The sequence below is a fragment of the Drosophila gunungcola genome, unplaced genomic scaffold (genome assembly GCF_025200985.1).
Source record: "Drosophila gunungcola strain Sukarami unplaced genomic scaffold, Dgunungcola_SK_2 000001F, whole genome shotgun sequence".
NCBI classification, from domain to species: domain Eukaryota; kingdom Metazoa; phylum Arthropoda; class Insecta; order Diptera; family Drosophilidae; genus Drosophila; species Drosophila gunungcola.
Window position 1 is genome coordinate 19,278,157 of NW_026453197.1, and position 22,294 is coordinate 19,300,450.

Sequence of the window (22,294 nt, forward strand, 5' to 3'; positions counted from 1 at the left end):
AGCTGGTGCTGTTCGAGCGGAAAAAGCTTAAAGTTCATCCAAATGTAATAAGCTGGCAGTGCTGTTAAAGCGCCAAGTTTGCCATGAAAATAGGAACCCAATTGGGGATTACCAATGTGTTTAGTTAGGGAAAGGTCTACTGAAGCTTAAAATTGTAATTGAGAGACTAAATATGTACTTCAACATATTGAATAAAGTAAATAAATTATAAAATTCAAAATCCTTACTCATTTGCTCATGCTGTTCTTCTCTTTTAACAAAAAAACCTGTTGATAAATCCTTTAAATACTTTTTGAAAGAACAGTCAACGAAAATCAACAAAATTTGGTATAAAGCCTTATTGTTCTATTTACCCCTATAGTAAATAGATTAAATTCTGTAAAAAAAGTATTTTTAATGCTTATTGACAGCTTTGTTTAGTATAATCCTTCTTGTTACTATTTAAAATGCTTTCATCTAAAAATAACTCCTGACATCTTATCAAACCCAATACCAAAAATAAATTTGTAAAAAACGTTCAATGTTATTTATTACGCTTCATTTAATCAAATTGATTTTCATTTCATTTGACTTCCCTCCATGCAAACATTTGTTGATTATTCAATTTTAATGCATCCTTTTGGATGTAATTTCAAAGAGCATGAATATGGACAACAAAAACAGACATACATAAACTGTCAATAACAATTTGTAACAATGCTTGCAATCCCGAAAACGAGCAGCAAAAAATCAATGATAAACAAAAATAGGCAGGAAACTGCATACATTTTGTTTATCATGAATTTGCAATTGCAAAATGTTTTATAACGAATGGTAAATGCAGAGAATCCGGGGCAAAAAGGCAATGTCTCATTAGGGAACCCTACATTAATGAATTTGTAGGACAAATTTGGTGTTTGGTGGGCAGGCGGACAAAGTGCATAATTAATTAGCTGCCCGGCGATGGAAATCAGTCGAAAGTTTTGTGGATAGGCCGCAGAAAAGCTGGCTTTACCTGCTTTTTCCACCCACGCCCAGCAAATGGATTCAAATCACAAAATCCATCGAGTTGTCCAAAACCATGTAGGCACAACTGTGCCGACGCCAAATGGTCCTTGCTGAAATGGAAAATTTGCGCACACATTAGAGCGGGATTTGCCCACAAAAATTCAGCTGTGTGGTTAAACTGTAGGGTACAGTTCATAACTATAATTTGGCTAATGGGAATTGGGGACATTTTCTTTATAGTACGACTATTTTATAAATAGCAAAAAAAGAAATACAAAATGTAATTAATTTGTTAACATATATTACTTTAAAAAGAAAGCAACATCCACTACAAGGCAATAAAGTAGTGTTTACAAAATCATGTTTTAAAAAAAATTAAATTCAGTTTGACTAAAATATTTTTAGGTCACAACTTTTAATTTATATCATATTTTAAAAAGAAAATCACAACAAAAATTGTATCCCCTTGTAATAAATGAATACCAATTAGTGCCTTTCGTAATAAACAATAAACTGGACTTAATTTTACGAAACGCATTGTTGTGGTCTGGTATTGTTTGCTTTTCATATTTTTGTCTTTATTTTTAGGTTTTTTCATTGCATAATTTATCAATTAATTGATTAGTTTAGTTTATTTTCTCTTTTTTCAGCTAAATTCTTTTATTTGCTGTAATTCTTCCACATTCGGTTTTTTTTTCTCTCTTCAGTTTTCTTTTTTTTTAGCTATTCAAACTAAACCTAGTGTCAGTTAATTACATTTTAATGCTTTAATTACATGGTTTAAATGTAGATTTAGTCATTCGTTCTTGAATCATTTATGATATTTTACATTTAACAGCCTTATTATTAGCATTTGTTTAGCATTCTTTTTTTGCGGGAGGTGAGTTTTTTTTATTATTTATCCAACACACAACTAATTGCATCGTGCTTTGCTTTTATTAATATCTAAGTAATATATTCTCGTTAGGGTTGGGTATTTTCGTTTGGCCTTAGCATTGGTTTTTTATTTCGTTTCTGTGGGAGCACTTTCTGCAAAAGTTCTTAGTGTTTGGCCACAAACTTTTAAAGATTTTACTTGCTGTACTTACTTTAACTACTTCTGTGCTATTTTGGTTGTTTTTGGTTTCTGGTTTCCTTTTTTCTTGTGTGTAAATTAATATTATTTTTTTGCTTGCTCCAAATGCAATATTCTAAATGCTTTAGGGGTTAGGTTTTTTATATATAGGATATAGTAAGGGCAATAATATTTACAAGCCAATCTTTCTGGGGTTTTCAGTGTATTTCTTTACATACATTTCGTTGTTGTTGTTTTTATGGTTTTTGGGGACTTTCTTTTGGTAAACTTACAGTGAAACTTGGTTGAAGTCTAAGAGAACTATGGGTTGGTTTTTAAGGGTGCGAAATTATTAGACATTAATCTAGGGAATTTCTAGAGCACATCATCTTAATTACTTTTGTTGTTTATTCAGTTACCGCTCTACAGAATTATCTTTAAATTTGTTTTAAGAATAAATATGTAATAGAATATTTAAGGAAATCCCCTTTTAACTACCACAAAATTCCACAACCCAATTTCCACCTGCCAACTGATGTATCCTTTAAAGAATCCTCTAACTTATTGAGCAACTTTCTATTGAACCAAGCCTTAAGTGCTGATTTTGAAGCTATGATCTTAGACATTGGCGCTAGAACCAAAACTACTCAGGAATTTGCTATCGCCAGCTAAGCTGTTTACACTAGCTAAGGACTTGTTGTTGTCACCTGATCCGTTGGCCAGAAATGGATGATGCTGCTGTTGGTGCTTGAAGGATTGGTAGGCATCCGAGCTGACGGCCGACCAGGTTCCATCCTTGGCCTTGACATACAAATGCTGTTTACTGGGCTGCTTGCTGCCAAAATGATAGTCCCCGGGCGCTGCAATCGAGGCACTGGAGGCCCAATCGTTGAGCAACTGATTGGTGGAATTACAGAGGCCCAGTCCAGAGAAATCTCCACCCTCCGATGGCGGACCTCCGGTTAGAAAGTCCATAGTTGCTGGATTTGTCTGCTGCCTCAGACCCTTTCCCAATATGTTATTCTCACTTTTGTAAAGCGTTTTGGGCTGTCGCTGGCGTCTCAGAGTTCCGGCGCCACCGCCACTGGCCATTTGGGCCGCCAAAGTGGTATTGGCATAGGCCCCGAGTCCCTGTTTCAGGGCATTGCTGGCCAAGAGAAGCTGCTGCTGCTGATTGAACGGATTCATTCGCTCCGATTTGCCCTCCAATTGATCCATCTGGTTCTCGGTTATATTGATCTTTTTCACCTTGGCCGGTGAGGCTGTCAAGATGGCCGTACTTGCCGTTGAAGTTGTCATCAGATTTGGCTGCTGTTTCTGCTCCAGGCATCCATAGTGGGCACTTGGTGGAGCAGAGTACATGCCAGTCGATTGATAGTCATTGCTCTGATGATTGTTGTTATTGGTGCTGTTGCTGCTGCTGTTCTGGGTGGGTTTTCCCGCATAGCGATTCTGGTAGAGCTTCACATTGGCCACCACATTGGTGGTGGCATACGCCCCACAGCTGTCGTACAGCGATGCACCACCCATTGGTGGTGCTCCATGGGTGGGACTCTTGAATGTGGAGCAGGCCACCTCCGCATAATCGGGCATATTCAGCGGCGACAATCTGAAATTGGAGGAAGAGTTGCAAAATCACCAGTTAAAAATTGATTGTGTACGGAAATGAGAGCGAGAGAATTGAATCCACTTCAAAAACGGATTTTTTTAAACCTTTTAAAAGCTAACTTTAATTAACGTTTCATTTTAATCAGTAAATTGGAGGGAGATTGTTTTTAAAAAGTTGCAAGGAAACAAGAGTAATTTTTAATCTTTTTTAATAAATTTTTATGAAGGCAATTAAATTTAATTAGGCCTTTAAAAACAGTTATAAAAAAATTTTTTTTTCTTAACAAATTAATTATAATAATAATATTTATTTTCCAACTAACTTTTGGACACTACCCATTATTGTAATATTTTCTTTCAACTTCATTGGCACAGCTCTAGATTTCGTTTGAGTGTAAATAATTTTCTGTGGATTTATGCTTGTCTGGTGCTCACGTCAACGATTTCATAAATCATTCGATGTTGTTGTTGATGGGAGGAAATTGCTTTTGTTAGGCAGTGAATGCAACTCCGGAAATTATTCCCCACTCACACCTACTCATTAAAAATTTTGTTGCAATTTCCCTTAGCCATAGCAATCGCAATTTGGTTAAATATGGCAAATACAATACAAAAATTCTCCCTATTAGCATTTCAACTTTGTAATTAGAGGGAGTGTGCTGCAGAGGAATTAAAATGGGGAAAAACAGGAAATGGAGAAAAAGTACGAGTAGCAGAAATACCGGACTGCCATTCAAATCAAACTTTTATCCATTCGAGTTGGCTGTAAACACAAAAAATTAACGTTCCCCGACTAAAAGCACGAAAACTTTTTTATTGCTCAAATTTTCGCACACTAATTAGCTAATGAGATAATGCTTATCTATCGTTTTGCTTTTTCCCAATGAGTTCTCGTAAAAATTTACTCAAATTGCGAGTGTGGGTGGAGTGTGGATGCCGAAAAATGCGAATAGTTTTGGCAATTTCATGGTGGTTTGTATAGTCTAGAAACTAAGAAGGGTGGTGGGACTTAAATGTTAGAGAAATTTTTTGTTTAAATTGGAATATCTTCTTTAAAACAAAAAAAATTGAAAATAAAATTTAGAAATACAAAAAAAAAACTTATATTAATCTTTTCCTAAAATAAAATTGTTTTTACTTAACTGTCCAAAATAAGTAAAAATTTTATCACATATAAACCAATACCGTTCACCCAATTAAAAGCCCACTTCTTAAGACGCCTGAGAATATGTCAAGTAATTTGAAATTTTTCAGCTATTAAGCTGTGGCCTTAAGGACACTCGGGAAATATGAAAAATATGCAGATCTGAAGAGTTTGTGTTCCTTCCCCGAGGACTATCAATTTTTAATTGTTAATTTAGCGGTGAAAATTGCGTTTTTTCGAGGTGGTGGTTGTTAAGAACTCTCGAAATCAGACAACAAGCCGCCAAAGAAATTAAATATTTTAATTGGAAATTTTAGGTAATGACGCAGCAGCTCGCACGTGTTTCAAGGGTAGAAAATTGTGGAGCGGGAGTGTTTATGTAAACAAGGGAAATAAAAGAAGATCCTGTTTTGGTTATTCCAGCGCTTGTATTATACTTTTTACGACTTTACAATGTTGTTAAAAGTGAGCAGCGGTTCGCAAAGAAAAATTGAAACGGAAATAATGAAAATCGCGTAACGGAAGTGGCAACGGTATTTTCTTCGTGGGGGAGGGGGTGGAAAAGCTATGCGAGGGTGGTAGGAAATGTTCCAAATTGTAAGTGAAGTGGAAAGCCAGTGGTGAGGGTTAAAGGTGGGCGTATACGTATATATTGTATTCAACGCAGAACGCAGAAGGGAAGTCTAAACAAATAAATGCGTAAAATGCCGCAAATAAATACGCAAAAGTTTTTCCTGCTTAAAAGAGTGAGACAGGTGTAAAAAAAAGAGCAGGATGGCAATATGTCGCCAGCAGTTGCCACTTTTTTATTGCCTCTTGTTTGGATTTTTGTTTTATTTTTTTTTGCATTACTGCTTTTGTTTTATTATTGCTGCCGCAACGGTACATTAAGCTTTAAAGAAAAGAAAGAAAAACACAAAAGAAAATTTGTTACTCTATATAAATTCCTAAGTAAAAAGAAAATTTTGAGAGAAAAGGAAAAGTACATGGTCCTTCGGATTAGGCTCAATGGAATTAAAGCGATTAAACGAGAATTTTTTTTGGCTTACGAAAAACTTTCTTTAGCATTTCCAAGAATCATTTGACAAAGATTTATTAAGCTGTAAGTAACAATTTTATGATTGGATGGAAAAGTTTAAGAGTTTTGCAGAGCTTACTGACAATTTAAGCCACTTGGACATTGTTAAAGGTTGACAAAATGGTGGGAATATTTTCGGATTAAACAAGTCATTATTGATTTTACGACGACAAAGAGCTTAATTTTATAAGCCAGGGTTTCAAAGTATTTTTAAAATATGTAAAATATTAAACAAGAAACCTTTGAAAAAAATTGTGCTTATACAACTTTTTAAAAACTCTAAAAATAAAACATTGCTCTTATTAAATTATATTTATTGGCACTGTAAAATCTTTTGTTTTAAATTTAACTCAAATTAAGAAAGATTGAAAAATGCATTTCACCCACAAGAAAATTCATTAGCCTTTAAAGGAAACTCCCTGCCAAAAATAAAAAATCAGCCAAAAGAAAACAGCGAGATAAAACAGCCCCGGGAAATATGAATGAATTGCATGTATGGAAATTAAATAACGGCTGCAGTGAAAAACCCTCCTGCCAAAGTAAACAAAGTTGGAGGTCGTGGTAAGTTACCATGGCCCAAAGTAAAACCCGTTCAAGTGTAACAATTTAATGGCGTTTGTTGTTGCTGCGGTGGTTTTTCGGATGAAGGTGGAATGGATGGTTCTCCATTCGAGGGTGATTCGGTTTTTTTGGTTGGGGAATCTTTATAGAGGCAGCGGTTGCAGCTCCACAAAATATCTTTTACGACCCCGCTCGTAAATAGTGCCATGGATCTTTTACTTACAGCAAAGAACTCCTTCTGTTGTTACACAAAGGGAAAATGAGCACCGCAATAAAATGCAGAAAATGCATTTAGCTTAAAATGACAATTCGCAATATATTTTAGCTGCAAATTATTCAGATTTTTTTTTATAAATTATTTATTGAAATTAGAAAAGTCTAAATTTTTAAATGAGTTTTTGCCTTGTTAGATCATGTTTAATTGTCAAATAGCAAAAGGAGTGTAAAATTAAAAAGAATTAATTTAATGTATATATTTTTAAATATTTCTACACACTTGCAAAGGTGTTTTTAAGTGCCTCATCGTTTCTCTGGCCTTCCTGCATATTTCAAGATTTTGTTAGTTAATCTTTTTTCAATCTTCATTTACAATACTAATTTAGTTACCACTAATAAAGGTGTGACAAATAAAATGCAATACAATATTATTTTTTAAATAGCAGTTACGGTTTCAAAACAAATTTTATATATTTCTAGTGAGTTCTACTCTGTATTTAAGGCTTTTGTTAGTGAATCCCTTTTCCTGCGTGCAGTTGCCTATCAACCTACTCCCCCCAATTCTTACCCCATATCCTTTTACCAATGTAAGCCTTCTGCTTGCCAATTTTTTTATTGTAATTAAACAGTCAGCGAGGCGTGGACAGGATATTAAGGCAACTTCCTGGGCAGATTACCAACAACCCGCGGAGACTACTCACCTCTCGTAATCGGGCAAAAGGGTGGGCTGTTGTCCCTGTGTGGCCTGTGCGTATCCCGGAAGTTGCTCCTTTGTCGTACCCATACCCGTATTTGAACTCGCTCCTCCTGGATTTCCATTCCCATTCCCAGTGCCATTGCCATTTCCCGCACCCTGTCGCCAAACACCGCCGCTGGGATCGATCCATAGGCCATTTTGCCCGTTTGCGGCTGTCGAATTTGAGCCGACGGCACCGACGGCTCCGCCTCCATTTAGCGGCAATGTTGGAAACTTTCGCACGGTTCCGATTGCGTGATTGCCTGAAATAAAAAGAAATATGTAGTTAGTATACGGGAGACTGAATATATCGAAATGGCTTCAATGTGTGGGCTGGCAATGATTACGGCTCGTTAAAACTAAAACGGAGAACTCGAAAAACTGCCCGTGGTTTTGCGCTCAGCCATCGCAGCACGGCCAACGTGCAAATAATAAAAGATGGAAATTACTTTTTATATTCAATTGGCAGAAGCTTCTGCACGCCCTTTTCTAACCGGATTGTAAATACCCTCTAGCTGTTAATGCTGACGGGTATGTTTAGTCTGTCTATGCTTTGATGTTGTTGTCCGTTTGTTAAGTATTCTGTCCTTACAATAATTTTGTCCGTTAGTCTATATAAAAGTTGCTCCTTTTTTATAAAATATATATATTTTCTATAAATACTGTCCATTCTATAAGTGTCGGATATTCTTCCCTCACTCTGTCGTTAGTTCTGTACGTAAGTCTGTCCATTAAAATTACGAAAATCTGTCCGTAAGTCTGTCTGAAATTCTATCCGTTAGTCTGTCCACTAGTTTGTCCGTAGGGCTTATTATTAGTCTGTCCAGTATTTCTGAATTTTGCACAAGGCCTCTAAACTTTATACGGTATATATGAAACTCACATCACGCAACCTAAAACTTAGTTTTCTTACTATATTTAGAGTTCTCCAGCCAGACAATTGATGTGATTTTCACGTGAGCATTTGTCGTTTTTTTATGCTGTACACAATCCCCTTTCCTCAGTTTTGTTACTACCCTTAAAAAGAAAAAACCCACACTTCTGCTCTAGTTATCGTGGCTTGTTTATCTTTTTATAGTCGGTTTAACCTTGGCGCTGTGGCTTACTGCCAAAGATTATTACCCTTGGGTTTTTGGCTCTTCAAGTCTTTACAATGTTATGAGTGCGTGTCTCGATGTCTGCAGTTATTGTGGCTTACAAAATGGCAACCTAATTGAGACCGGCCATAAATGCTCAAGTCATAAATCATAGATTACTGAGCGGAGGAGGAGGAGGAGGAGCTTGCATGTCCCGAAGTGGAATGAAGATTGTCCTATAAAAGTGGGGGAGTACTTCCAGATGAAGTAGCAGAGTGGTAAAATGCAGGAGAACAAATTTGGAAGTGGAGATGGGTTTATTTTTCTCCTTAAATTAATTTAACACAAATTTAAGCTTCACATTATTTAAATAAATAAATTTGGTGTAGTAAATAAAGATATTTAACTCTTTAAATGAATACATATAAATTTTAATTTTAATTCACACATAAAAGTTCCTGTCGTTTATTCTCTACTTATACTACACACCATTTAAGCTCCTTAAACCTTAAATATTATTTGCATTATCCCCATCCAAACATCCCCTATTTCTAGACTAAATTAAACCTCAATTCACCCATAAATCCTTACCCAAAAAAGAACAAGCAATTACCGGGCTTCCCCCCACCGAAAAGAGAAAAAAAAAAAACTGCTCGAAGACGAAAATAAGTATAAATTTAAATTAAAGTTCACTCACCATGTAAACTGCCCAGCGAGGTCTGCTTGATAAATTGATAGCGCTTGAATAGAACCAATGCGCCCAATAGAAACACAATTATGGCAATGATGGAGCCCAGCAGGACGATAAACCAGGTCTGTGTTAAAAAGTCATCGGCAATATCACGACTGATGGGATATCTGCAATAGACAACACAGCACAATAAAGAGTCCGGATGAGAACGGCTATCGGAGGATGGAGCTTTTTCTACGTGAACGTGCCCGGGCGGAGGCTTAGTTTAATGGTCGCAAAAGTCGTTGCCCATTGTCGTTGGCCGTTAATGGATTGATGTGGATGTGGATGTCGATGTGGACGTGGCCCTCAGTGCGACACTTGGCAGTCAAATGAGCAGCTCCACAATGCCCAACGCCAACGCAAACTCAAAAAAGGGAGCTACACTTTAAAAAATGCTGGGGAATGCATGGAACTTGTAAAATATAACAAACTAATGCACCAAAAAGAATCAATCAACTCAAACGATTTAATAATATAAAATGGTGTTAAAAGTTTATGGCACTATTTTTTTAGAAAAAAAGTTTTAAACATTTTTGTTATATTTAAAAAAATCAATCAACCAGCAATTTATAAGCAAAAGGATTATAAACGTGTGACAGATATATTTAAGTGTATCATTTTACAGAATTGTAAAAATTATTTAAAATTATAAATCAATTTTTAAGGTATGTATATTTGGTATATTTTTTTTCTGGCAGTGCATCGCACTCACCTCGTATAGCCGGTGTCCAGGGACTGGGTGCGTGCATCGATGCGAAGGACGGCGGGTTTGCTGAAGGGACCGACTCCAACCCTCGTGGCCGCCGCCACTGCGATATAGTAGGTGACTCCTGTGGTGAGGTTGGCCAGAAGCAGAGTGGGCGTGGCCGCGTCTATGGTCATATTTTTGAATATCCGCGTCGTATTGTGCACGTCCAGGCCTTTGACGACCACATTGTAGCTGGTGAGGATGCCTGTGCAGTGGAGATTTTTTGGGAGGTTGAACGGAGAGTGAAAATGAAATTAAATGTAAACAAAAGAGCAGGGAATTCATCCGCATCGAGTAGCTCTAGCAGAGATATTTACACAAAGGCACTGACTGGCGGTTAAATTATGAGGGAATCAGGAGGCTAACTGAATGGGTCTATCTAAATCTTTTATCTAAATGAGACCTCTATGACTATCAAAACAGGCAGGTCTAGAGCCAAGTACTTATCGTCAAAAGGTACACTTTCAAAAAGGTTTTCTAAATAATTTATATATTCCAAACGTTGATTATAAAAACTTATTATTATTATTTATGTTTTTTTTATAAAAACCTATTCACAAAATAATGTTTAGAGGTTTATAATCAAATAAATACGAACCATTGCGAGTGCGATTGGGTTGCGGTGGTAGCCATTTCAAAAAGACAGAAGTGCGATTGAATTGTATGGCTTCCATGCCATAAGGTGGTGCCTCCGGAACTGCGAATGAAATTAGAGCCATATGAAAACCAATTAACCATGAAAACTGTACACAATAAACCATTAAATAATATATTTAAAAAAAATATTATTTTAAAGATTAGAAAAAGGATAGTACAACTTAAGCCTTACCATCTTCCAAGGTTCTCACGCGTCGCGAATTCGAGGGCTTGCCTACGATGCTCTTGTAAAATGGCACAAGAAAAAACTCGTATGTGGAGGCTTTTGCCAAACCAGGCACTGTGCAGGAACTCAATCCCTGACCCTTGTTCAGTAGAGTCACCATTTTGTACTCGCTGGAGTGTAGTTCGCGGGCATACAGATAGAAACCCTCGATGTACTGCCCGCTGTCGATATCCCAAGAAAGTCGAGCGGTTGTGGAGTCACTGGCATTGACCTCTAGCAACTCGACGACATCGTTGGCTTGCAGCAAAGTTTCCACATCACTTAGAAGGAGTTGTGAGGTTCCAGAGTTTTCACTACCATCCCGTACGCCCACAAGTTTTCCCGCCGTAATGGGTTCCGAAATCGGCGAGGGTGGCGAGAAGCCCAGTGAGTTTTCGGCTCTAACTATGAACATATAAGCTGCTCCCTGAGTTAAACTCTCCACCGTGAAAATGGGTTCACTCAAACGCGACGCAATTGGTATCCAGGTCTTGCTCTGATTGGTGCAGTACATTTCCACACTATAGCCGAGAAATGAAGAGGCTCCTGCTTTATCACTTGTGGGCCAAACTATTGTCAAGGCCGAAACAGTGGCATTGAGAACTTTTGGTTGTCCCGGCGCCGAGGGGCATTTATTCTGCTCCGGTGCTCTGTAGAATTTAATATTCGGATTGGTGGGCAGCTCTATCCTGAGGAAACCACTCCAAGTGGATTTACCAGCCCGCGAACTGGCCACACAGGTGTATAGGCCCTGATCCTGTTGCCGATCTAAATCTGATATGATCAAATCCCCGGAGGTGGTTATATTCAGCTTGGAGCTGGGCTGCACTGGTATACCATCCCGATACCACGATATCGTGGGACTTGGCAGACCTATGGCCTTGCACTGCAGCGTGGCCAGTGATTTGATGGGCAGCGTTTGATTCACAGGGCCTGAGATTATAATCGGCGGTGGTCGATCCTCCTGCGAATCCAAACTCAGTTGTACCCTCGAAGTAATGCTGGCCACTTCGTTCATGGCATTGCATAGTATAACCAAATCTTTGTCCGTTCGTTGGAAACTGGTCAATGTGAGTATGGAGTGACCTTCTTCGGTATTTAAGCTATGAAATCGATCCAGGGGCGGTGCCCCCGGAAATATCAGTGTACTATTGTTCTTGATCGTCCAAAATATAGTTGGCTTTGGGTTTCCCGAAGCTCGACATTCAAAGGAGGTATCGGCGCCAAGTTCCACGGATTTGCTCGCAGGACGTTGGATGAATTTCGGGGGGGCTATAGTGTGTGAGTGCGGGGAGTAGGAGTATGGGTAGACTAATTAGCTAAAAGTGCCCAACTAGCGGTATTCTATAATTAGCTTATTGGATATTTATTGGACTTACCGTAGACAGTTAGAGTACCCATGGCTGTGATGGCACCCACAATATTATCCGCCTCACAGCTGTATTCACCTTCATCGGCAATGGTGACCCTTTCCAGTCTCAAGCTTCTATCCTCCAAGACACTCACGCGATCTTTAAAAGTAAAGGAAATTATATAAAATTATTTATATAAAAAATCATCAAAAAATTAGAAATTAACAGGATTAGGAATATTTTCAATTTATGCTTTTTTTGTATTATTTGTTTAATGATGAATAAATATTTAGACTTACCTAACGGCATATTGCCGCCCGAGGCAGTTCTCAGCCACAGAACATCCGGCATGGGGTCACCGCCCACTCGACAGGGAAAGGTCACCGAGGCGCCCTCCAAAACCGTTTGATCGTGTGGCCCACGGATGATGTACGGCTTGACTGCAATGGAACATGGAACAGCCAACATGGGAAATGATAAGCGGCAATTTAATCAAAAAACCTCAAACCAACAAACAAGCCCAACCCTAGTCACATTCCGGCAAATTGGACATGACACATTGATTGGAGGTGCTTGGATTTGGTACCAGTTAAGGGGCTTTTCCTAAACTTTAACCCTAGACGGAGCATAGGCTTTAGTAGCTTACAAATTTATATGCAACATTAAATTTTAATTTTAGTTTTAAAAAGATTATAATATTTTTAGCAATTTTTTTTAGGACTTACTAAAAGTTAAAAATTTTCTGTAAAAACTCTTAGCACTGTTTTGTTATATATATATATACAAGTTGCATTTATAATATTTCAAAGGAAAAGGAATTTTGTATGGGTTGTCTTAGAAACCATGATTATTTTTAGATTTTTTTTAGAGAGGGTCAAAAAACAGCACACTCCAGTCGTTAAGGGTTAAGGACTCACCGTGCACTTTGAGTGTGGCCAGCGAGGACTCGCGCACCCCGACGGGATTCTTGGCTATGCACTGGTATTGACCCTCGTCAGTCTGCCGGGCATCCTGGATGGCCAAATTGCCCCCGTCAACGATGCGTATACGCTTCGAGCCCTCCAAATCCAATTTCTGGCCGCCCTTTTTCCAGGTGACGGTGGGCTCGGGGATTCCCCGAGGTGCGGCGCACTCGAGCAGGGCGGTATCGCCCTGGGCGATCCGTGCGTTCTGTGGCTCCAGGCGGAACTCATCGCGGAGGACTGTGGAGAAAGTGGGGGAAAGTCGGTTGAAAGATGACCAAATGATTATTACGGAGAGTGTGTGTGTGCGTTTGTGTGTGTGTGTTTTGTGTGGCTTGGCTCCTGTCCATTTGTTGGTGGTTATAAATTATCTGGGGGTTTTTGCATGATAAATGCCCCACGTCGGTGTCTTCTACTGTTTTTTTTTTTTTTGTTGTCCCTCCTGCTTCCCTCTGACTTCTGACCCCTGGCCATTCCGCTTTCTCAAACGTGTGAGTGCGTGTTTGCGGCCTGACAGCAAAGATAAATTGTTGGTAAATGGCATAAATGTGATTTTTATACGCCAGGAGGAGTGCAGAAAGATGGCCCTCTAGTTTGTAAAAAATTCCATCAGGTTCACCGATTTCTACGCTGCTTTTAGGCTAATTTAATTATGTTCGATATTGATGGAATAACAAATAGAATACAATATATTTTAATAATTGAACAACAAAAGGCAGAAAATGATATGTAATACAATTTTAGTTTTTTAATTTTTTTTATTTAATTATTTCTCTTTTATCAAATTACTTAAATCAAAATCATTAATCAGCTTAATCGAACTAATAAATAATAAATAAACTAATATTTTAATTAGATTAAATTCCCATTGGTTTATTATTCTAAAGAAATAACTGTAAAACATTTTTATAATGTTTTAAGTCATAAAACTTATTATCAAATTTTGTTTAAATATAATATATTTATATTTAATAGAAATAAAATAAACCTTTTTTTTCAAACAAAGTATCTTTGTTAAACATTATTTCTATGTTAGTCTCCAAAGTAATCATATTTATATCATGAAAGTGTGCTTTTAAAGTTTTTGTCATCCTAAAAATTTCTTTTAGCTCTTTTTTGCCATTACTTTCAACGATTTGCAGTCACAATCATGGAAACTGGATTTGCTCAAAAGCTCTCTATTTTATCATCCGCTTTTTGCATAGTAAATCAGAGTATTATCAACATTTTGCTTTTGCAGTCGCAGATTTGGAGCGACAAAAGCGTAGAGCAGCAGGATAATTCAGCTTCGTCCTTTGTGTGTTTGGTCAGGGGGGAATGCTGTAATTTGCACACACCTCAGAGCTCTATTTGTCCTGTGTGCAATGCATATCACAGAAGGAAGTTTTTTCGGGGAACCGAAGGCAGCAGGCAGTTCAACTCTGGTGTAATAAATCAAGCAACTTTCAAGTACTTGAAAAGCGTAGCCAAGTAAATTTTTCCACTTTTTATTTCGGCATTTCTCGTTTGCCCTCAAAAGCAACCTTTTGTGCAATGAAAAAATATAGTATATATATATATATGTGAGCATGGATATTCAACGTATAAATCCATAGCGAAAGCAGCTTTTACGTAAATTAAATTTTCGCTTTTTCTTTATTTTTTTTAATCTACAAAGTGAATAAGCGAATTTTTTATTTCCATTTTGGGGAGCTCTTTTTATCGGTTGAGATTTCGGTTTTTGCTTTGGTTTAGTTTTGCTCTGTCTTGGTTATGCAAAAATGCTAAAACCATGACTTTTATTAAATTTAAAGTTGAAGCGTAATAAATCAGCGTGAATCAGAGAATTTCGTGAAGGGAAACGAAATTCAACCCCATATTAAAGTCAGGGCAAACTTTTAATAGAACCCTGTGCCAAACAAAAAAGAAAAAAAGTGAGGCCAACACAGCAGGAAACACGCTAACCATCAATAAATTAATCAATGTCATAATCAGTGTCAGGTTCAGTGCCATTGGGCAAAATTTGTGTAGGCCCTGCGTTATTCCTTCTTTCAGGGGTCAGGGGTCATGGGTCACGGGCTCGTCGGAGCGGAAAAGCGGCAAAGTCGCCGACACGAAAGGTGCAAATCGCTTCCAGCTACCGTATTCGGACAGCTGCTGATAATGAGTTAATAAATGACCGTTTATCTATATTTATCATGGCCGTATTATGTGTCTTCCCGTGTTCATGGAGAGATTTATGATTGGGATGCCAGAAATGGCAACTACTTCAAGTCAGCGACGTGATCAATTTAAGCTAATGAACAGACTGTTCTGGCATAATTGGGCAACACTAAGGTGAAGTTATGCGGTGATTACTTCTAATTGCGTAATTGGCAATCACTAAATTTAATTCGGTAATTTAAGGTGTTTGTTGGTCTTTAATTAAAATGAATTGGTTTTCAATAAAGCCAAGGTAATATGCTTTATTATAGGTCTTTTCATAGTTTAATTTTATTTTTTTCTGAGTAATTTCAGATTTTGTCCAAATTTTTGTGGTGTCTTAGAGTTAACCAAAATCACTTTGAAATTTGTAAGAAAATTTTATTTGTTTAATATTAAAATATAATCGATTCGATTTGTACAGAACTTAAAATAGTTTGTTAAATCGTTTCTTATATATGTATTTCCTACTGAATAACTGAATGTTTGACTAAATTTAATAAAAATCTATGATGTTAACCAAAATAATTAAAAAAACATTTTAAAAATGTTACAAAAAAGATAAGGTTTAAATTTGGTTCCAGAAATTAACTAATTTTATTCAAAGCCTCTTAAATAAAAATAATATGCTTTGACGAACATATCAAGGCCCTTCAATTATTTCTCGCTTTGTCAGCTTTTTATAGCCATAATCCAAATAAGTATGGCCTATATTAAATTATAGATATGATTGCGAAAATGGCGGAAATAATTTCCCTACAATTTTCTAATTCCTGCTGTTTAGCATGTGTCTCCTATATATCCTACATATTATTTCCCCACAAAAGGGAGTCCGTTAATATCAGGTCAAGGGATTCGTGTGTGTGCTGACAGCGCTCAAAGCGAAATTGCGCTGACAACATCAAATGTATATACTTATATGCCCACAATGTGCAACTTATGTTTACTATTGACAAACTCCCGGCCACAGGAAAAAAAACGGGTGGAAAAAAGCACGTGAACAAGTGTGCCCGCCTACGTTTCTGCTGGCTTTTCCCTTTTCCTTTGGCAGTTGGCTCTTTTATTGCCTAACCCAATCAATGTGAACGCCTTTTGCCTTCGCCTACAAGCTCCCCACCGCAAGCCGCAATAACGACGTTTTAACCAAGCAAACAAATTTGACGTGCTTTTCGTGATTTACATGCAAATATTGAAAAATATTCCCCAAGGATATACCGCAAAAAGCAAACCCAACTCGGTCTGCGGCTCTAAACAAGACTCGAAAAGGAGGAGAACGGAATATATAATACAACAACGTAAAAAATAGAAGGAAATCTAACATGAAGGCAAAATAAACTCCACGCTGAGCAATATCGATTTTCATGTGGGAGGAGATGCAGGATCCAGAACATGACAGGCGGTCGAGCAAACAACAGACATACAGGAATGAAAAGGCAGAGGCAAATAAAAGAAATATTAGCCAACAAAAGACAAAGTGGCGGTCTCTGAAAATGGGTGGCATCGGGATAAGACCCACTCACACCTGCTCCTTGAACTCAGTGTTTAATAGCACATGTTGGAGGTTCACCTGAAACAAATAATTTTAACTGAACTGATATTTCAATATTCCCAATTTACAAAAATAAAAAGGGGAAAAAACATTTAATAAAAAATTAAGATTATTAATTCAAATATTTTCTAAATTAACTAATAATTTTTTTTTAATTTAACATTGCCAAAATGTCAAGTTAGTTAAAAAAAAAAACAATAAAAACTATTAAAATTTCTTGTTCAAATAAAATAATTTTATTTCTTAGAAGTAGCTGCGTTTTAAATAAATAATTTTAACAAAGATGTTTAATTTTGCATAAAGGGCTCAAAAACTCTTTTAGAATTATAAGCTAGTTTTACTTTTACTTTGCTTATAAAAAAAAATTAAAATTAATTATAACTTGTAAGCCTACAAAATTAAAGTCTATTTTAATTAAATCCAGCTTCTGTTTGACCACGCATTTGACCATGACATGGGCCATCAAAATTCATTTCAGACCTGTCCCAACTCGGGAACGGATTACCACTGTCTTTTTTTTTTTGGCATATGGCCCAATAAATCCGGCACACACACAAATATTTCTAGCCTTCTCGCCATATTAGGCCATCCAGAAAAGGCTAAAAAAAGGCTTCAGAAACCAAAAAAAAGCTGGCAAAAAAAACCAAAAAAAAAAAAGAAAAAGGAAAAGCTGATATAAAAACGGGTTAATGGAGGCAGCAATAGAGCGTGCCGAAAGAGATGGCAATAGGGGGAAGGGAGGGAGTTGGCCAGAGACCTCTGGCAAGACAAGTGGGTGCGTTCGAGCGTAAAACTTGTAAACGCAGCAGCTCCACAGCTAGTTAGTTAAGTGGGCGGGTGTTTTGGACTGCTGGAAAAAGGGCAAATCTAGTACGCCCCTATTTTTCACCCCTGCCACCCCACCCCCTTTTGAACCAACAACAACAGGAACATCACGAGCAGCAGCAAAAATCAACATCAATTTAGAATATTAAAAACACTCTTTAAAAGAGGGGTAGAAACACACAAAAATTAATGTTTGATTTGATTGAAATTTTTTAAGTTCTTTTAACAAGGCATGTTTTTAATTAACATTTTTAAAGATAATTAATTGACATAAAAAAAGAATCAGCATTTTTTTTCTAATTCCTTTGATTTTGTTATTAATCATACGTCATTCAACATTTGTTCGTAGTCTAATTAATTCAATTTTAATTTAATTTTTCACTTTTAATCACATATATTGCATAAATTAGTTCAGTTGTGTTGTTTCTGTTTTTCGCAGTGTAAGGACATTGGGGGACTGTGGATTTGAGTTGACTTACCCGCCACTTGCAACGTGGCATTTCGACTCCTTGCCACGCCCAGTTCGTTTTTTGCCTCACACCAATAGATGCCGGCATCTGTTTCGCGACGTGAATTGACAACCTGCAAAAAGATGTAAGGGAAAAAAAGCCATGGTGGCATAAGAATGAGTTAAGTACTGAAGACATGATGGGGGAGTATTGTTTGGTTGGGTTCTGAGAACGAGAAATGAACGAGAGCCGGGGGCAAACTGTGAGTAATTTTAATTGAAATGAGCAAGTTTTATTAGTAAATGGAAATGGATTTTATCTTGGGCGACTCTCTGGATACATTAATTTTGTTATGTGATTTGTTTTGCTTGAATAATTTATTATTATTACTTCTTTGGCATTTCTTTAATTGTACTAAGAAGCATAGAGCAGAGAATTTTACATTATAAGAAACAAAAATTACAAAGGAAAATAAAAAAACTGTATATATATACGGTCTTTTTTTTTAACTTTTAATTGGAACGTTTGACTAAGTTTTCTGTTTAATATTTTTCTATTTTTTTGTTCTTCACTGTCAAACTTTTTTTAATAAATCATTGAAGCTGGATTTCTATAATTTGCTTAAATAAATAACAACTTTACTAAGAAATGTTGAATAGAAATTTTATTTTATTGTTCTTTCATTTTGAAAAAAAAATAAATAAACAATTTCTAAATTGTTAATGGAAAATAAGATGGGTTTTTTCTTTAACATTTGAATTAAAAGAATTAAGAATAGGTATTCCGTTTATATTTTTGTAAGTTTCTTTTCTCCGTCAAATTAAAGAGTACTTCCTCTTCGCTTTTCCCGGCAAATCCCTTCCTATTTGTAATTTCACAAATGGCAGCTGGGAAAGAGCTGGAAAATACAGAAGCCAGAGCTCCCTAAGACGATGATTTGCGGGCTCTTCAGGACCTTAAGGGAAGGGCTTCTCGGCATCCTCGAACCCAGCTTTTCTGGGAGGCCATAAAACAGACGGCAATCTGTTGTCTGTTGCGCGTCTGCTGCCTTCAAGTGCTCAAATCATAAAATGTCTCTCGAGCAGCTTTATAGTTACTATACTACATGTCGTGCTGGCCTGCTCGAACCCCTTCGTTGCCCTTTATTTGGGGGACCCTCCCCTTTTGTGTTTGTTGTCTACACTGTTTGTTTATTTGTTTTTCGGAGCACAAAAGAATTCCCCAACATGCGCTTAAAATTAAATGTCAAACTTAGTGTGTGTGCGTGTGTGTTTGTGCCATATTTATCTGCTCCTTGCAGCAGGAGAAAATGAGAAAGATGCGGCAGGAGCAACAAAGTTCGCACAATTTACACAACTTGTGTGCCTCATCCAAGTGAAATTAAGTGTTGCGCTAAGTGAAGATGACAAAAGGGTTCTTCAGCTGTATTATTCTTTCATTTAATCTTCCCTCGCCAGCTGTATACACACATGTCGTCCTGAGTTCTGCGTTCTGCGTTCTGCGTTCTGAGCTCTGAGTTTTGAGCCGCGGGTGCGCTTTATAAGACAAATAAGTTGAGGCACCTCAGGCTGCTCGATTGTCATACTTCATATATTGTATGTGCTGGTTACTTTTACTGGGGAACAGCGAACAGAAAAACCAAAACAACAGATAGAACGCCTCAAAGGCTACAAGATTACGCAGCACAATGTAATAGCAGCATGTATTGTAAAGATACAAGTCTAGATACATTTAATATGATATCCTTTGTGCTGCTGATTTAACATCAAGAACTAAGCCAAAGTCCTGGCTGTTTTGCAAAAGAAAATATACTTATGTAGTAGTAATAATCTATCTTATATGGAGGTCTTTAAGGTCTAAAATGGTATAAAGATAAATTTAAATTAAAATCAACAATTCTTTTGTCAACTCATCATCCGAAATTTTTGTTAGTTAAATTGTACATGTACATGAAAACATACATATTTTGATTTATTTGATATTTCTGTGTTGCTGAACTTTCATCAAACAATTGTTTTAAAATTCAGTCTTGCAAAAGAACTTATGCTCTATAATAATATAAATTCACAATAAATTGTGTAAATGTACTATGGCTGAGATTCATCCGTTTTGCTCTTTAAATTCAGAACAAAATCCAACTTTTTCCATATCTTTGCTTTTAAATCAGGTCAGATTAAAGTAAAACCATACTTTCCGCCTGAACTTTTACTTTTGCTCGGCTTTGTCAACTTTGATAAGCCAACTGTGTAGAGACTTAACCAACTCAATCTAACCATTACCACTGACCCATTTCCATCCGTTCTGCTCTATCATCAACTGGCGAGCTGAATATTCAGCATACGCAACGTGGTCCCGGGAAAAGGTAAGCCTGAGCTAAGCTCATTAGCTAGGCACAGGGCGGATTCCTATTAAAAATTGAAATGAATTACACGGAGGGAGGAGCACCTAAGGCTTTATACTCAGATTCGAGCTCACTATCCTTTCGAGGAAGTTTCGAGGAAGGCAGGAGTCTCAAATAATATTAAAGCAAAATTCGTTGCAATAGCAACCGTTGAGCAGACAATAAGTCCAAAGAATACGAAATTTATAAAGTGCGTTTCGGAAGGATAAGGATGTTGAGAGTTTTAAAAACAAATTTAAATGCGTTTGATTTTAGTTTAGTTTTTGATCGTAGTTCTTTTTCCTAAAATATTTATACCAAAATGTAGCTTTAATAACTTAAGTCAGTAAAATAAATAAAGAACACTCCCACATTAAAATCTAATATACGAATTGTAAGTGTTACATTATCAACAGTAAGATTTAAGATTTCTTGTTATTTTATTTTGAAACGCACTGTCCTTTTGCTGACTTCCAACTCCCACTTTTTCACTCTGCCAATTTTTCTTGCTGAAAATTTAATTTGGATTTGGCAAGTAACTGCCTTTCTGAGCAAAAAAAAACGATCAAAAATCTAGAAATACAACAGGAGAACGAAGAATACCCAAGAAAACATTGCCAAAAGTCACATAAATTTATTATATCTTTAATGACTTGAGCCAGGCGATTCGCTGCGAATTGGTAGCTTATATTTATTGTTGTTGTTATTTCTCCGTTTTTGTTGTTGTTCTTACTGTTGTTTTTGTTGTGCGTGCAAACATTGAAACTGATTTGACACCAAAGAGCAAAACATAAAGCAAAGGTAGCAACGGAAAAATATTTGCCGTGTGCTACGTGCAACTTTATGGGAGGTTTTTTGGAGGTGACAAAGGGGAAGCTATAAAATATATTGGCTGTATCTGTATTTGTATCTGTGTGACTGCCACAGTGTCTCTGTATTGGTGTGCTCCATGCTGCTGGAGGAACACGTTGGAAACACGCTTCCGTTTTAATTTAAAATACCCATAAATTTTCAAAACATTTCATTTGGGAGCCATTCCCGTTTTCATGTTGTAACATTTCGTAATTGTCTGCTCCGTGGGCCAGAGGGAGATGGCCTGCCTGCCGCCATCTCACTCGCACCCACGCACCCTCTGATTCTCGCTTTTTTGTGCGTACACTTCCCCCTCTAACTCTTGAGTGTTTTATAATTTGGTTTAAATTTTAAAGCTCGTGTAAAATGCGATGTGTAAATGGTTTTAATTGAGCCTGAAAACGATTCTAAAACGAAATGGAATTAGGCAAATCTGTAGGATGGTTTAAATGGGCAGGGTTTTTGGTTAAAACACTTTCTCTTTTATATTTCAGAAGTGGAACAGGAGGAAAACCAACAGGCAGTGTATGGCATTTGGTTTTTAAAAGGCTACTTTTAAGAACAACATTTAGGTAAGGTACGTTTTAAAATACTTTTTAGTTTATTCAAATTTATATAGAAACTTTCACTTAATCACTGAAATAAAATTAATTTAAAGTACGCATATTTTTGAGAATTAAATTTTAGCATAATTTAGCTTTATAATTTATACAACTTCTACATACTTTTTTAAACGACAAAAAATTCATTAAAACATCATGTACAACTTCTACATACTCTTTGTAAAAGAAAAACCAAAAACTCCATTAAAAAAATCATAGCCCAAAAGAGTACACTCCTTGTTTATTCCTTTTAATAAGACTTGCAGCCTGCAAGCTTAGCCCCCACTTTCCTGTTAATCTGCTCATTAAAAATCCGCCTTCCTGCCTCGCATTTTAACC

At 36.8% G+C, this 22,294-nt stretch overlaps 1 protein-coding gene across 2 annotated transcripts in view; it reads right to left on the reverse strand.

Annotated features, from left to right (window-relative positions):
• Nucleotides 1–384: 384 nt before the first annotated feature.
• The window catches only part of LOC128263086 (roundabout homolog 2), a 47,387-nt gene continuing 25,477 nt past the window's right edge, over nt 385–22,294 (reverse strand). Inside the window, exons 3-13 of one of the 2 annotated variants that reach the window (XM_052997783.1) lie at nt 18,152–18,254; nt 13,073–13,357; nt 12,455–12,595; nt 12,183–12,314; nt 10,771–12,075; nt 10,540–10,638; nt 9,906–10,146; nt 9,158–9,318; nt 7,350–7,647; nt 2,749–3,650; nt 385–1,097 (exon numbers count right to left, since the gene is read on the reverse strand). In XM_052997783.1, the coding sequence (XP_052853743.1) occupies nt 1,027–1,097; nt 2,749–3,650; nt 7,350–7,647; nt 9,158–9,318; nt 9,906–10,146; nt 10,540–10,638; nt 10,771–12,075; nt 12,183–12,314; nt 12,455–12,595; nt 13,073–13,357; nt 18,152–18,254 (3,738 nt within the window). In that variant the 3' untranslated portion in view covers nt 385–1,026. Of the gene's footprint in view, nt 1,098–1,494; nt 3,651–7,349; nt 7,648–9,157; nt 9,319–9,905; nt 10,147–10,539; nt 10,639–10,770; nt 12,076–12,182; nt 12,315–12,454; nt 12,596–13,072; nt 13,358–18,151; nt 18,255–22,294 lie in introns of those variants that run through there. The other variant, XM_052997782.1, reaches the window with a different exon arrangement.